The sequence below is a fragment of the Bactrocera oleae genome, chromosome 3 (assembly GCF_042242935.1).
Source record: "Bactrocera oleae isolate idBacOlea1 chromosome 3, idBacOlea1, whole genome shotgun sequence".
In the NCBI taxonomy this organism is placed as follows: Eukaryota; Metazoa; Arthropoda; class Insecta; order Diptera; family Tephritidae; genus Bactrocera; species Bactrocera oleae.
The window spans coordinates 28,690,919-28,707,806 of NC_091537.1; the positions used below are offsets into that span (position 1 = coordinate 28,690,919).

The window sequence follows — 16,888 nt, forward strand, 5'->3', positions numbered from 1 at the left end:
CTTTCAACATCAGAAGTGGATCAGTATTAAATCACATGTATAAATCGAAACCATCATGTAAGAACCAAATTTGTGTCCGAACGACACCACAGCTTTCAAACAAGCACAACGGAAACTGTTACTTTTAAGATATCTGGTTTGATTAGATCCTTAAATATGCCAACAAATACAAACAAATCATTTATGCCAAAGCGAACTTCGAAGGCGACAGACTGCCTAATCATCCATACATATATGTACATTTACATATGTGTGCAATTATAAAATAATAACAATAACACAAATTACGCTGTGTCTGTACACACACCCACACACTCTCTGTTTTATACATTCACACACAGGAAGAATTTATTACATTCACATGTAAATTGCGCCAAACGACCTTATTATGCAAATTGCCAACTGCAAATGAAGAACGAAATTGATTTTCTACATAGTTGCTGCCACAAGGCGCTGCTGCAGCACGCGTCGTTCTTCATAAATATGTAGGGAAAATAATTCTAAAGCGATTGCTTGTTTTCTTCTCTTGGCTTCACTGTTCAAGAGCTGCGTCGCCATGATTGCCTCGCGGCAGTACTAACACACGCACGCCGCGTCCAACAGAGAAGACGGCGAAAAGCGCAAACATGAGGCAACCGAACAAATAAACGGTAGACAAGGCGGGAAAAATGTTGACGGCGTCACGCTAGTGAAAAAGTGAAAATACTAAGAAACTACATATCCACACACACATTCATATAAGTGCACACATGCATTAATGTGATTTACATACACATTGAAAAGGAAAGTTAAAATTATATTTATGGAGCAACGAGTCATGTTTAAGCAATCGCTGTAGAAATACAAGTTTTTAAATAACCAACGCGTTTGAAATAATTTACTGCTCTATGTGCGAAATTTTATTTGTAGTAAGTAATGTAAACATAAGCAAATGTAAACGGTTAGTAGGTAGGTTAGGTTAGGTTAGGTTAAAGGGTCGATCCTAAGAAGGATCAACGATCCTAAGAAGGAACACACTTGGACAGCTTAAACGCCGGTCCGTTGTGGTACCCAAAACTCCTATGAGCCGGATCAATAGACCCTTACATGTCGACAAAGCGCTTTGTGCCTATGACAAACTTGTTGAGACGGCCAATATCTGTTTCGGCCAGATCTTCTGGTCCGCCAAAGTGTGATTGCCGAGATGTTTCAATCTCAACCTAGCAAAAGCCGGACAATGGAGGAGAAACTGCCGGGATGTTTCCACTTCACCCTCCTCCATACAGCTTTGACAACTGCCATCGGGTAGTATTCTAAGCCGCACCGCATGAGTTCCCATTGGACAGTGCCCAGTGAGAACTCCTACCATGGCGGCGAGGTGAACTTTGTTCAAGGCGAGAAGATCCCCCGACCTCCTGCGATCCACTCTCGGCCAGAAGGATCGCGCAGTCGCGCAGGAGCTGGTCGTCGATCAGCGTCTGCTGAGCGCATGCGAGGTCCATTGGTCCAGAGCCAGAATGCAAGACGTTAGTGTAGAACCAACTCGATCACATTCCGATGTGAGCGGGGCAAGGGTACCCCCCCTAGCCAGCTCATCGTCCTTGCAATTCCCAGCGATTCCGCTGTGACCAGGCACCCAAACGAGCCTGATATTGAAGTACCCTGATGCTAATTCTAGCGAGGACAGACACTCCTTGACTAGCTTTGAATGCACGGTTCGCGCACTCAGGGCTTGTATTGCCGCTCTGCTGTCGGAGTGAATGCTCACCTCTCTAAACGAAGCTACACTACGTGACAGTACTTCTACTGCCACCTTGATCGCGGTCACTTCCGCCTGAAAAACGCTACAGTGGTCCGGTAGCCTGAAGCAAAGATTGACGGAGAGCTCTTTACAGAAAACCCCCCCCTCCAACTTTCCCTCCTAGCTTCGACCCATCCGTGAAAAAACTCACCGCGCCTCTTCTCCAGCGGCTTCTTCCCCTCTACATCTCCCTCGTCGGGATATGAGCAGAGAAAAAGCCGCCTCGAGTGGCCACTGTGACGCAGTGATCCAAATTTTCAGGAATGCAGGTGAAGGAGGAGAGAATTGCGGCGTGTCCTTGTTCGGACCTCTTCACAAGCCCAGCTTCCATAAGTAGGTCGTTTACCACCAATATCCAGAGCAGTGGTGAGAGTACTCCACCCTGCGGAGTTCCCCTATTAACCTTTCTGGTTGACTTGGCACTACTCCACTCCGCTACGACAGTTCTGTCGCAAAGAAGACTGCAAATGAGGTGTTTGAGGTTCGATTCCACCTCAAACTTTTCGAGGGCTTTAAGCACTGTCTCTGGCCGCACGTTATTGAAGGCCCCCTCGATGTCGAGAAAGGTGCTCACTGCAAATTCCTTGTGCATCAGCGCTGTCTCCAGCCACGACACTACATCATGCAAAGCAGTGTCGACCGAGCTGCCCTTGATATAGGCATGCTGCGCCCGTAACAGTTTACCCCTCGGTATTCTGCACCTAATGTACAGATCCATAAGTCTCTCCAGCGTTTTCAACAGAAACGAGGATAGGCTGATGGGTCTGAAATCTTTTGCACCGACATGAGAGCTTTTACCGGCAGCTTTTTAGCTGAAGTCACTCGCTTCCCCACTGGGCCCTTAGCGTTCGTCGAGGACCCCATGACCCCCATGAACTTAGCAGAGGTTCCTCTGCTAGTGCTGGCGATTCCGCCTCGCACTTCCGCCCTACCCAAGTTTGCTGTCGGAAGACTCCTGCCGACCCCCCCTGCCTCACCGCCCCCCGTGACGGTACGCCAAGCACCCCCTGGATTACCTTTCTCACCCTTAACCGGGGACGTTTTCGTCCCTCTGGGTGAAAGTGTCCCCCCAGGGAACCGTCCACTACAGCGGAGGTCGGTTTCGACCCGCTTCCTCCCTCATCCTTATTGTTTTTGTCTGTTAGCATATTGTTCTTGTTGGGTCTCCACTCAGAGCCGCTATCCATCTTCCGGAAAGGTAGTCGCCTTTTATGGTCCCAAGGTTGTCTAAGTTACGAGGCCAAGGCGAGGATTGACGCACGCCCTTATGAGGCAATGCGTTCAGAGCCGACCAGCGCAAAGAAGGAGTCATCTCAACAAACACCTACCACACCAACTTAATGATGACGGGAGGGGAACGTACTCCGTGGCCTGCCATGGATTTAACGGGACGGAGGCGACCTTGGCATTAGCCTATCAGACATTTCTGCAGGGTATCACCCCTGCATACTCAGGTGACAGAATACCAAGACCACCAGCCCAGGATTCAACCGAATCCATCTAATTGTCCAAGCTATGTCCAGGTCGAGGAAAGGTCAGATCAGGAGTTCAAGAAAAAGGCCGTAAAGGCCGCAGGTCATTTGGCGTTACCCAGGATGCACCACGCGGAGGCGAACCTGCTCTACATCCCGGTTAGTAGGTACAGTGCGTTTAAAAAAAAAATATCGTTTTCGTTTGCCAAAGTAGGTTTTGTTGAATGTTTATGATTACGTAAATGTAACTCAGGCCGAGCCCTTGGTTCTAATTACTGGACTAAATAAGCAGTTTCTTGAAAGACTGCTAGACACACGGTTGAAAATATAAATCGCAAGGATTCTGCATTCTATTTCTTAAACATCTTCTATATAAAATTCAAAAGGAATGTACATAGCGCAATAAGACCCTATAAAGTGTTTTCGAAAGGTTCATGTTCGCCACTGCGCAGAATTCCACAAATCGCAGTTTACTGGAAGGAAATTGGAGCAAACTAGTCACCTAAATCTGAGTTCAGATGCGAAAACTTTTGTTGCTTTTTTTGGCAACCTTTCTTTTTGACCCTTCCCTTTTATTTAACATGAACGAACAACCGGCAACCAGAGTCGGACACTTTTCCCTTTCAAACCACTTTCTGAATTTCCTTTACGCAAATCAACACACAAATCATCAAATTTTCATCCTTACTCACAGCCTTAAAACACAAATACAACCATAGGAACCAAAGGAGCTCGGGTTCACATATTCAGCATCAGAGGCTTCGATTTCAAATATTTTTGGACTTGAAATGTCGTAACTTAAAGGCACTCTTTGTGGAAAGCTTTATCTCGAAATATTTATTGCTGCTTCATTTGTATTATATAAAGTGAAAGAATTAAAATTTAAAGTTGTGTTATATGAGTAGTAGGCGTGGAAGTGATCCAATTTCGTATATTTTTACACCGTGGTAGAGGCTTGCCAAAGAATCTAATGCTCCGAATTCGATTAAAATTGGTCCAGTAGTTCATCGGATATGGAATTTTACCCATTGTTTTATATTTAAAGTGGGACTTTCGTCCAAGTCCACCCATTTTCATAGTGTCGGAGGAGGTACCGGAAATATTTAACCTCAGCGAATATGATTAATATAGATTTAGCGGTATGTAAGATATCTACATTAAACTTGATAAGGGGCGGAACCACACCATTTCTTAAAGATACTCAAACCACAGATGGCTCTTTCTACTGTTATTCGGTGCATCAAATTAGAGCTTGTAGCTTTATTTTTGGCTTAGTTTTCGCGTCTTATACGTTTTCATCGGATTTCAACTTGTCTCGTCATACTATAAGTAGCTGTATGCACACCTTCATATCTATTTCGATTAACAAACAATCATTAGGTGCTCAAAGCTATTATACTCTTTTTCAACATGTTGCGAAAGTATAAAAAATAATAGATCTAACCGGGTTAAGATATTTTTCATATTCAGAGATACCTATGAGTATAGAGTCCACAAAATAATTATGTAGGGTACATCTGACCTTAGAAAAGACATGAACTACTCATATCCATTTTAAGATCCAAACCATATTTATGTGAAGAAAACATATTCATTTAATAGCATTGGGATATCTAACATAAGATCAGTACTTTTCCGTTATACCGTTTATTCGGGATAGATTTCGAACGTTTTGTAATGATAGTTGTCAGTTACACTTTTTTGGCAACTTTTAAATATATCTTTCTCTTTATTGGTGTTTACATTATATATTGTAAAATTAATAATCTGATGACATCAGTACGAAAACAAACGTGGTTTTATCCCGACTGCGCCCTTTGTTAAACTGCAGCTAATTACGTTTAGGGCCTAGTTTAGTTCACAAATGCGAAAATTCAACTAAAAGTGGGTTAATCCATTCTCATTGCCAAATTTTTTAACTGATCCACTTGTAAGTGTGATGGTTACTGTAATTTAGTATTTAATATTTGGTAAAGAACTATTCACTTCTGTCACGTGTACTTTGATGCAGGTGATTTTTTTAAATATTTCTTTTCATGCCCTTATGTGCGCACACGTTTAAATTACAGATAACAGCTGCAATAGTTAATCGCTATTCCTCTCTGCCGTCACCAATAAATCCTGCGTTGTTCCTATTGTCGCTGCAGACTCAGATTGTTGCTTTTGTGCTGCTTTTAGAAAGGACGCAAGGAGAAACTTTCAAGCGCATGCTAATGCACGCAAATGACACATCGGCTCTCACATAACTTACACTGCTTGTAAAGTTCGAATAAACAACGTGTCTTAGATGCGCACTACACACACACACTTACTCACATATGATTGTACATCTCACTGTGTTCTGGCGAAATATGCCGTACTAGCGGGCATAATTTGTTTTGCCAGCAAAAGGTGCGCACCAGCATAAGTTTATCTTTTGATGTCATACGTTAGCACACGAATACAGCAACAACAACAAAATTCTCTCACACATACACTCATCTATGCACGCAATTACGAAGTTGACGCAGTGCATGCAAACACTTATTTGCATTCAAGTTCATGCGTGTGTGTGTGTGGGTTTATCCCTGCGACAAGTGAACAGAATTCACCTTCTAATGCGCCACTCTTCTATGCAATTTCGCCTTGCTAAGCAAATGCTTTGCTATTCTACGCTTTTATTTTTGTGCTGCAGTGACTGCTGCCATGTAAGCTTTGGCGGCGTTGATAGAGTTGTAGGTATACTTCATTCATCTCAACTTGGCTGTGGTACAATGGCAAGGCTCTGCTAGAGTTAATGATATTTCATTCGGGCTTAAATGTCCATTGTTTGTGCAGCCGCCCCGTTTACCACCACTACTACTAATGACCCTTTGTTATTGAACTCTGACTGTCAGTCAATACAGCACGCGCGTTTGCACGTGTGTGTTTGCGACGGATGCGCGCTTAGACTTTGTCGTAGTTTTCGTAGTTGCTCCAACATTTCCTTTTAGCCTTCTTTTTTTGAAGCATTCAAGTCCGGCGTTCGTGTCTAGAGGTGTGACGACTTATTTACGTTGTCTAAGCATTGTCGCAATCTAGCTGAATTATGCATCTGGGTGCCTACCTTATAGATGCGTCGTTCCTTAGAGTCTGTTGCTGTGAATAAAAGCCGACACTGCTGTTTCCCTTTAATGAAATAAGCTTTCAAAAAAAGCTTATAAGTGTGGCAAACTGCAGTCATGAATATGCAACTATGCGCAGCTTGAAAGCTTTGTTTATGCCTACAAATGCCATATAATTTTTGTAAATGAGTAAAGATGCCATAAAATTTCTGATGTTTCTAGTGAAGGTAAGTCATTACCTGGTGACTTTTAGGTGCCAATGTCTAGTTGTATGTTGACGCCTATGGTACTAAAGTCATCTCATCTGTCGTATGTTGAGAAGCTCTGTTAAGATTATAATCAGACCAATTTTAAAATTATGGTTTTTAATTTTATTTGGGAACAAAAATGCAAAATACTCCTCCAGCCGAACGTAGTTACTTAGAATTACCCCTTTTAACTAACTATCTAATATGGTTGGTATATAAAGTTATGCATATACCTATATGGGGGCGGTTCGAAAAAGTTTATGCAATAAAAGAAAAATTAAAATTTTGGAAGAAAAAAAAACCTCTCAACCATAGCCTCCTCCAGGGATGCAAAATAAGTTTTCGAGGGGGTAATCACCCTTTTATTCGACACAAATATCTACCCGATAAGTGACTTTTTGAAGCTTGGATACAAAACGTAGTCGCATAGGGGAAATAGGGAGAATACTGTGAAGCAGTAGTTCATAGCCTAATTCGATCAATTTGGTCACGGCGGAACTGTAAGCCGTTGCGTTGCAATGGTGAAAAAGTACTTTTTTCGTAGCCAAATAGAGAAAGTTTTTCCTCGATTCGGTCCAATAATTCTTTAAAGCAGATGCGTTGCTGTTTCGATGTACCTTGGTATGTTCCAAGTGAAGTTTTCGGAAGCTGTTTGGAATGAAATGCGGCACCCACCGCGCCAAAAGTTTTCTTACGGCCAATATTTCGTGAAGGATGTGACCCATGCGGTTTTTTGAGATGCCTACTGCCTTAGCTATCTGTGCATCTCCAATCAATTGTCTACCCATACAGGGGCATGGTCTTTAGTCACGTTGTCTTCCATGGTAGCCGCTTTCGGGGCACCTAGGTCTGGCTCCTCAAAAATCGGCTTGCGAGCATTTTGAAACTCGCCAATAACCAATTTTGGATAGTCGCCATAGAAGGGCAACGCGATTTCTATTTCATATAGAAAACTAGCGGACACGCAAGTTTCCAATAGGGGACGAAACAAACGACGAGTACAATAATATAGGATAGTGGTATCAACGACCTGTGGAGTATACAGACAATATATATATTTTTTAAAAAATATTTATACTTTTTATAATAACTATTTATTTATTTACAAAATTAATATAAGGAATTCAATCTTCTTTAAATTATCTTACAATTTCTAAAACAATATTTTTCTCTTTTCCAGACATATCCAACTCGCTCACAATGACGGAAGTAAAAATACCCAATCATATAATGCGTTTCAAGAGCGCGGTACTCGGCTGCCGCTATAATTTGGACGGCGAGTCATTGTACTCGGTGAAATGGTACAAGGATGGACATGAGTTTTACCGTTATGTTCCGCGTGATAAGCCGCCAGGACAAGCATTTCCCTTGCCCGGTGTCAATGTGGATGTAAGTACTCACTCACTTGAAGGTTTTTGATGATGAAAGAACAAAAGAAAAGGGAAGATGAATATTATAAGCAGTTGTATACACTTGTAAAATATATGTTGCATATTTGTATGAGTGTATGTATGCAAGCGCGCTTGTTTATTAAGAGAGAAATGAAGGAAAGCAAACTCGTGAAGATTGGGTAAATACAATGTTATTGTTTAAATTTTCTGTCAAAATTATTAGCTTAGGAACAGCCTAATTAAAATAGGAAATATTTTTTAAGGGTATCTCATAATAACATTTAATCTTATTTTATTATTCAAAAAGCTACTCTTCAAGTACATAATTCAAAAATATATTCTCCGGCATATGAAAGCTACAATATATTTATATCCACTTTCGAGAGTTACAAGCTGAACTTCGTAGCATCCTCATTTGAATCTTTATAATTTCATTTTCCAGTGTGTGTACTTATTTATGGCACCAACGCTGTCTATCCCATTTGTATTCGTTTAATATTATAGCAGACAATTTTTCTCGCATTGCGCTTTGGCAATTTAAATCGATGGCAGTAAGAAACGTGCCTGTTTTGCATTCGGTCCCCAGTGTCCTTAGCGATTGCCCTTAACCAGCTGCATACAGCATGAATGAAACATTCACCACACTGAGTATCAAGCAATCGAACACTCAGTCGAATTCCATATTCCACATACTGCAAATAGTAGGTTAATAAAAAATTTAATTTCAGTTTTATTGCAATTTATTGCAATGGTTTTACACACCGCTATAATAATGACCAATAAGAAACATGACTTTTGCGCCACCACGAGCGGCCAACAGCCGCACAGGCAGTCAGCCAATAAACTCTAGGGGGAGAATATTGCGGTACCTTTTTGCTTTTTGCGGTCTGCTGAAATTGTACGTGCCACTCGAAAGTCGAAACACACATTGGCACTCTCACACATACATATAAACTATAATAGATGTGCATACCAAAGTGGGTTCCAGGCACTTACATAAACAAGTTCCTTGGTAATTTTTCTGCTGATTTTTCGCACCGTCAGTCCGACAATGATTAATGTTGCCACACAATAATGATTATGTTAATGATGATTTCTTAAAAACGTGCAACAGTTCGTGGCAGTAAAAGCGAAAAGTTTCCTCAATATATTTTAGCGCAAGAGGAATAGGCGCTTCAATGATACATATACACATAGATGAAAGGAACTAATATACTACTTGTATATATTTGGAATTTCTTCTCAGAACTTGAAGAGTCGGGTTTATTTAGTTATGGTTCGGTTAATCTGTTTTTCAGTTCAATACCTCGTTTAATGCCATTAAACGTGGAATGTTATTGTGAAAAGATTAATTTACAAAGAATTGTATGCTTTTATTATCAGCGGTACAAAAATAGTTTTTTAACAGCCAAAATTCTTCACCAGTTCACCAGGGCCAAAAAGTCAAAATCGGCAGTAAAAAGAGATATTTATATATGTATACGTCACCAAATTTTTTAACCATGCTCAAATAAAGAAATGTTTTATTAATATTAAATTAAATTCATTGTGCGCAAGAATGATAGAGAAAAAATCGCGAAAAAAATTGTCAAACTTTTCTAGCAAAACCTTTTCCTTTCTCGTTCATTACGTCACGTATAAATTCATGTTTTTGTCAAATGCACTCAAAAAAAAGTTACAAAAAAAAAACTCGCCATAATCTCCATTTTAATATACTTGTCATTACTTGTCTAGGCACTTTGTGCGAATTATATCGATAACGGTATTGGCTCTCGATTTGTATACCGTAAAATTAAAAAGCACGACCACTTTTTAAAAGTTTTCAAACCACAGATACCCCTCTTTATTGCGATCTGCTGTGCCACCTCACAGTCTTGCATCTTATTGTGGCGTTTTCTAAATCAACAATACCGACCTTTTTATTGCAATAAGAAACACGTGTACCAAGTTTCATCAAGACATCCTAAGTTTTTCCCAATTTGCATGGACGGACAGACAGAGAATCAACTGGAATTCAACTGGTCACGTCATCTGATCGTATATGTATACAAGTATATCCTATATCGATTCGATTTAGCTGTTATAATAAGTTTTAGGAGAACAAAATTATAATACCCTGTAGGAACATGCTACAAGGAAATTGTAAAGCATAGTCACATATAGAAATTTGAACTATTGGTTAATACAGACACACTAATAATGCAATAAATTTAAATTAAATATTTAATTAAACAAATCGATTTAATTAGGTCAACATCAAAAATCTTCAGGAGCTTAGGGTTGGTCGTATCATCATTTACGCAAACGATAAAGGTTCCTCATAACCTAAGGTAGTCCACTTCACATGGGCGTTATCATAGACACCATTTAGGTGACTAAAAAGTAAAAGATATATCATCACAAAGCTGATAAGCGAAATGAGTTTACCTAAAAAAGCTATCGTTAAATGACCAAACGCCACTAAAAATCATTAAAAAATTGTTGGAGAATCATCACATTATCACGATTTTACGTTGAAACTTTTATTCCTAAATGATCAGTTAAGGACTCGCCAGCATTGCCACTATAATCACCAATAATAAACTCTGAATATTTTGCATAATATTCATTGCCATTGCGTGTTTTCATTTGAATATAGAACTCTTGTAAACAACCACTAGTGAGCGCGTCTAGTTTTTTCAAACCAATCTAATAGTTTCCGTTAAGTCGCTAAATCCCTCCGTATAATCTTGCTATTTTCTATAAAAATCTACTGAGCCATTTCGACGCCGTTGAATAACTATCCATCCTCAAAACTACCTGCAGCTTCCATACAACTTGACGGTTTAAATGCTCTGAAATAAACATTTAATAATTGCGAGTACGAGTATAATTAAATAATCAAGTGTACCGATTCGAATGCAATTGCTTTTCTTTGTCCAAAGTTTTATTTGTATTATTTTGCAACGACATCTATTACTGCATCACATTTGCAGTCGCACATACTATTACTGTTATCGTTATTTTAACTAAGGGAATACCATTTTTGAAAACTTAAAATTCAGTGCCGAAATAAAACTGACACTTAATTTATTTTCAGCGTTTTGCAAGACTGATCTGACTGATTATATTTCCAATGCCATTGGATTGCTCTATTTATGGCTATTTTTATGGATAGCTAAACTATTTAATTCTAATGTTTATTTAAAAATATTTCACAATAACCTCTCATCATTGTTTTGGTCATTGATGAGATGACAAAGTTAATGTTATGTGGAGACTTTCGTTTACTTGCATTGACTAATAAAAGTATGTCTTAACCTAAAATGCAAAATACCTAAATAAACTTTTTATAAGTTTACTCGAGAAGGAGAAAACGTTATAGAAGAAAAACCATTCACATTGAAACAAAATTTCAATTTTGTTTATAACTTGGTTATATTTGTTAGTGGAAGCTTAAAACTTTGTACATATATGTAGTATGGTGTAGTAAATAATAATCAATAAAAACCTCAATTTCGAATTTTTGATAATGCGTTTTTATGCATTTTAGGTGGCGATATAAATTTATATAGATATACATTGTCAAAATTGCCGAATTTGAGCGACTTTCATTGCATCCGAATGAATTATGAGCTAACGGGTTTTCTTGATAATAACATCCAATTAACAAAGTTTACGAACTCATTCACTTGATCTTTCTACGATTCAAGCAAAACAACTAGCACCCTTGTTTTATCCAAAACCTATTTAAGAAGTTACATTCACTTGAGAATTTAAAAAAACCGATTGTTTTTTTTTTCTTTTTTACCGAATGTAAATATATCTGAAAATATTCCCTCTACAAACGGAGAGTGTACGAGGTTATATCCGAAATCGCCCATTTACACAAGGTAGGTAGGGACGCCAAAAAAATTTGCCTGAGCGAATTCGCTTATTATAGCTTGAATGGCTTAGGAGATATGTACATGAAACCTGTTGGAGGGCCGCTTCTAATATCTAAAAAATTGTATCCCACATTTGTCCCTTGCAACTGCAATCACCTGTAACAAATTATAGTTTAGTTATGACACTCTATAGGTTTTCACTTAATAGGGTTTTGTGGGCGTGGCACTGGCCGATTATGCCCGTCAAAGAATTTGTCCTCACTCTTCTGCCAAGTAACACGTATACAAAGTTTTATTAGGATATCTCAATATTTACTCAAGTTACGGATGGACAGAAACACATTCGGATTTTAACTCGTCTCGTCATCCTGATTATTTATAGATACAAAACTCCATATCTATCTCTATTAGTTTTATGCGATATAAACAACCGTTAGGTGAACAAAACAATATACTCTGTAGCAACATGTTGCAAGAGTATAAAAATCTTCCTGACCGCTAGACACCTGTTTTCGCAATTAACATACTGAAAATAACTGTATGACATAAAATACAACGGGTGCTATTAAACCGAGCACATTCTGGTACTGAGAAAACGCAATAATAACCAACTTCACCGACAAGTACAATAGTAACAATGGATACAACACACCTGAGTGGGAACGTTGTTGTGCACTGAAAGCAAAACGGCAAGATTTTAGTCAGTATTATTTGGATTTTAGTAGAAACAATCTCATCGACTACCCAGAAAATGCTAATAAAATAAATAAACAAAAATGTTATAAGATCGTCGATATTAAAATTAGATTCAATTGCATGCTAAAACATTGCAGACTTAGTTTTTATTTTTTGAACCGTTTATAAATTTAGAAGGAATTTTTTTCTTTACTTTTACAAAACTTTAAATTATTTTAATTATGCCTGACTTGAATACTTTTCAATAACTATTGTAAAATAAAATAGGATTGTTCTGCCAGCTATAACAACAATCATAATGAAAATGAGCTCTGCCCGAACGATTATAGGTATATACGACGCATTTGTTAAGTGCGTTTTGATGTTAACTAACAAATGAGGCTTCCTACAAATATTTGAACGCATTCGACCACGTGATAGCATTTATAAGAATCCTTTTCATGGCTGAAATGTCCTCCGAAAGCTAATGTCAATGCTGTAGAGGGGAGACCGCGTTGCGGGACCTGAGCAAATGCATCATTTAGTAATACTTATTATATCTAAACATTTCTTTGCGAAAAGTTGGACGAAAATAGAGCAAACATGCACTATTAAATGTGAAAGCATCTAGTTTAAAGAAGTAAGAAATGAGAAGTTGACTAACAGCTTTGGTTAGGCGACCAGAAATGCCGCAAGCAGGCATTACTTTATCCCCACAGTCACAAACTTTTGCAATTACAATAATTTCTAGGCAAAGAAACCTCATCCCATATATGCATGAGTGCATCTGTAAGTCTGCAAGTTGCAGTTCGCGAAGTAAAATGATTTGAGGGAAAGAATTCGGAGGAGTCAACGCATACAAATGATAAGTCCCTTTCTTTGCATAATCTTGTACTCATATTGCACTCAGCTTGTACTCTTCTAAAAAAATAGGTACAATTATGTAGTCATGTTAGATTTTTTATGTATGTACAGACAACAACAAAACAAGTAATGCGTTTTAGTGATGATCCGCAACGGCGTCAAGAATTGAGGCCTGACACTTTTAGCAACTTTGAGACGTTTATTTATTATTCAGTATGCATTTTCACTGTATATGTATAGCTTTTTTTAGAAATGTCGACCAACCAATAGCTTAGTTTCTTATAGCAAACTTCTTTATTCAATATCGCTACTTAATAGTGCGCACCAAGAATTCTTTAAAAGTAAACTTTTCCCCACTCCTTTTGCCCCTCCCACCGATTGCAATGGCACAACAGTTGGTTGAGTTCTTTCACCATCACTCGTGTTTTTTGGTAGCTTCGCGTTTTTGCCACATCCGATTGAATAATGAAATTTTAGTGGAAAATTCAAAATACATTAATCTTTATTTCACTAACGCAAATTTAATTGCATGACTGACTCGCTTTCTTTTTGCAAACATTCACTTTGCTGCTCTGCCACTTCAAACTTTTTCTTGGCTTGACTAACTTTTTCCTCCACCATTTCCACCAAAGTTTGGGCACAACAAATTATTCCGATGCCAAGTCATGCTGTGTCAGCGTTCTCCAGGTTTGAAAATACTGCAGGAGAGGGAAAATAGTCGAAAAAATTAAAAAGATCAACAGTTTTTATCTCATTAGCTGTTGTTTGTGTAAAGGTTTGTGGTAGTCTCTATAACAGTAGCTTTAGCCATTTATACAAGTATTGTGGTTGAAAATCCAAGCTAATTTACGGAAAATATATTTCCTCTCGAAGTAAGTGAAAGTTATGTACGTACATAAATGTTAGGCGTTCGGCCGAATATCTCGCCCTCATTTCGACGTTGCTTTGATTTTTAATAGAGAAACCTAAACATTGTAAGCCCACTATTTAGCGCAAACAAAAAACAGATATTTTCTCCTGTAAAAGTAATACTTAAAGCTAATCAGTTATTTTTGCCCCCATAAGCTATAAAAAGCTATGGTTTGAGATTTTACTTACTTTATTCAATTTCAAAATTTTATTATATTATATAATATTGCTTAATACTTGAATATCAAAACAGCATTCTCTACCTTTCCGACAACATTGACAACAAAAGTTTATTGACGAACAATGCCTTTTATAAACTGACTAAATATTTGTTCATTAAAATAACAATAACATCATTGTTTTAACATTATCTTTGCTTTGATTTGGTTTTTTTAAGGTTCGCAATTCAACAGATACAAAAGTGACACTGCGGCGCGTTACACTGATGTCGACAGGAGTCTACAAATGCGAAGTTTCCGGTGAAGCACCAGCATTCAACACAGTTTCCGAATCCGAGACGATGACTGTTGTTAGTAAGTAATATAACAGGCTGTTTAGCCCTTATTTTAAATTAGCTATATTGTCAGCTAAAATGCGAAACAACATATTATCACAAAATTCGAAACTGACTTCTTTGTTGATTACGATTCACTAGTTCATTTTACATATATAGTATACATATGTATGTACGAAAGGCTTCTGTTATCAGTTATAATGTAAAATTTGTTTCACTCTAAGTATTTTCTATTTTACATGGTTCTTATCTCTGCATACAAAAATGCTGCAGCAACGCGTCGACACAATAGCGGCCACAGCGAACCCGTTCAACTAAAATAACATTCAACCAGAAACGCGACCAATTAAAAATTAGTGGAATTTTCACTCGCTTTGCCTTTTAAAGCTGCAGGAAGAAAATTGAGCGCATGCACTAGTCTATTTAAATTTTAATTAAGCGTCCAAATTATTTATAAAGGCACAGCGCAGAGGCAGAGCGATAAGCGACTGTGTATATTCACATGCAACTGAAGAGAATTTCTACATTTCATATTCCTAATCGAGAGCCTCAAATTTATTGCCGTCTGTCTGTCCGTTTGTACGAATATATATAAACTCGTCCCTCAGTTTTAAGCTATCAATCTGAAATTTTGCACCTATCCTTTTCTCACTAAGAAGCTGGTCCTTTGTCGGAACGGCCGATGTCGGACCACTAAAGCATATAGCTGCCATACAAATTGAACAATCGGAATCAAGTATTAGTATAGGAACGAGTTATTGTTTAAGACAACAATGTATTCTCCGCAGAAATTGTTCAGATCAGGTCACTATACCATATAGCTGCCATACAAATTGATCGGAATCAATTTCTTGTAAGGAGCCTTTGTATTTGTGAAGGGTATTATAGCTTCGGTGCAACCAAAGTTATCAGAGTAGCATTATGAGTAGCCTTAAACCGAACAAATCGTTTGTACTCTAAGGAATAATTTAGCTGCGAATCAAAACTTCACGTGTGTTGGTCATGTCTGAAGCTGGAATTGAAACTGTAGCAGCATACTTGAAGTTTGAAAGCTTTGGTATTCATGTAAATCCGAACGACTTCCCAATTGCTAATTTTAGAGAATAAAGCATTTCTAATAAATAGCTCGACATTCTTAAAATGTATGCTGCATATAATTTTTGTGCGGATTATTTTAATGCAATCTTCTTTGTATGTTCCTTCATATGAACGCATCCAATTGCATTTATTTGACACCGTAAATTATTAGATATTAATAAATATACACATCTGTATTTGTACGCTTCCATTACCAAAAAGGTTAGTGCTTTCCTATTCAGAGCACTTATAAGTGAAGTTGGTTTTGTTTATAAGCTTCCCAGTAGGGAAAACAACGGTTGCTACCTGAACTAAGAATTGAACGCCTAAGTGAAAAAGTTAGTAAATACCTATAAAAATAATGAAACTATGTTTGAAAAGGAAGTCCATTTCGAATCCAGTACATGTCTTGACTAGATCCAATACTCAAGAGCAGATATAAAGTTTTTATATTTTAAATAAATTCTTCGGCTTCTATTAAATTCTTTCAATGTAGGTTAGATCTCTTTAGGCGCGTATATTTGTTCGTATATCAGAGAGTGGTATCACTTTTATACATCTTGCGTATCTCCAGTATATTATGAATAGAATTACAAGTGGAATAAAGTGTGCGCTTCGGAGCCTCAAAATTTCGTGTGCGAGGAGAGCGGTAAGCTTAAGTGAGGCAATATTTAAAATACCACTAGATAATATAACATATCACACTCCCAACTATTTACGAGTATATGCACATACGAACACATTCGTATACATACTTTTTCGACGATGCATGTGCATGAATGCTTTTGAGCCACTGCCTCAGCATTAGCAAGAACTTCTCTGCCTTGCCTGAAATGATGCCTGTAATTTAACCGCAAACTCAGCGTAAGCTCAAGATAAGTTGACTTGGCTTACCACCGTTAGGGGTGTGTGTTTCCTTTTGTTTATCTTTTCCATTGATTCGCAAGGTATAATATTCACATTCTTCGCAGACTAGCGGTACTCCGGTGACAACATCACCAACTATGCA

At 38.1% G+C, this 16,888-nt stretch overlaps 1 protein-coding gene and 1 pseudogene across 2 annotated transcripts in view; one reads left to right on the top strand and one right to left on the bottom strand.

The window, feature by feature from the left end:
* The window catches only part of beat-IIIa (beaten path IIIa), a 76,303-nt gene that overhangs the window by 46,668 nt on the left and 12,747 nt on the right, over positions 1 to 16,888 (top strand). For both annotated transcript variants that reach the window (XM_036375436.2, XM_014238654.3), the window contains exons 3-4: positions 7,764 to 7,972; positions 14,686 to 14,821. In XM_036375436.2, coding sequence (XP_036231329.1) covers positions 7,764 to 7,972; positions 14,686 to 14,821 — 345 coding nt within the window. The remainder of the gene's footprint in view (positions 1 to 7,763; positions 7,973 to 14,685; positions 14,822 to 16,888) is intronic.
* LOC138855960 (fibrinogen C domain-containing protein 1-like) lies at positions 10,220 to 10,754 on the bottom strand (annotated as a pseudogene).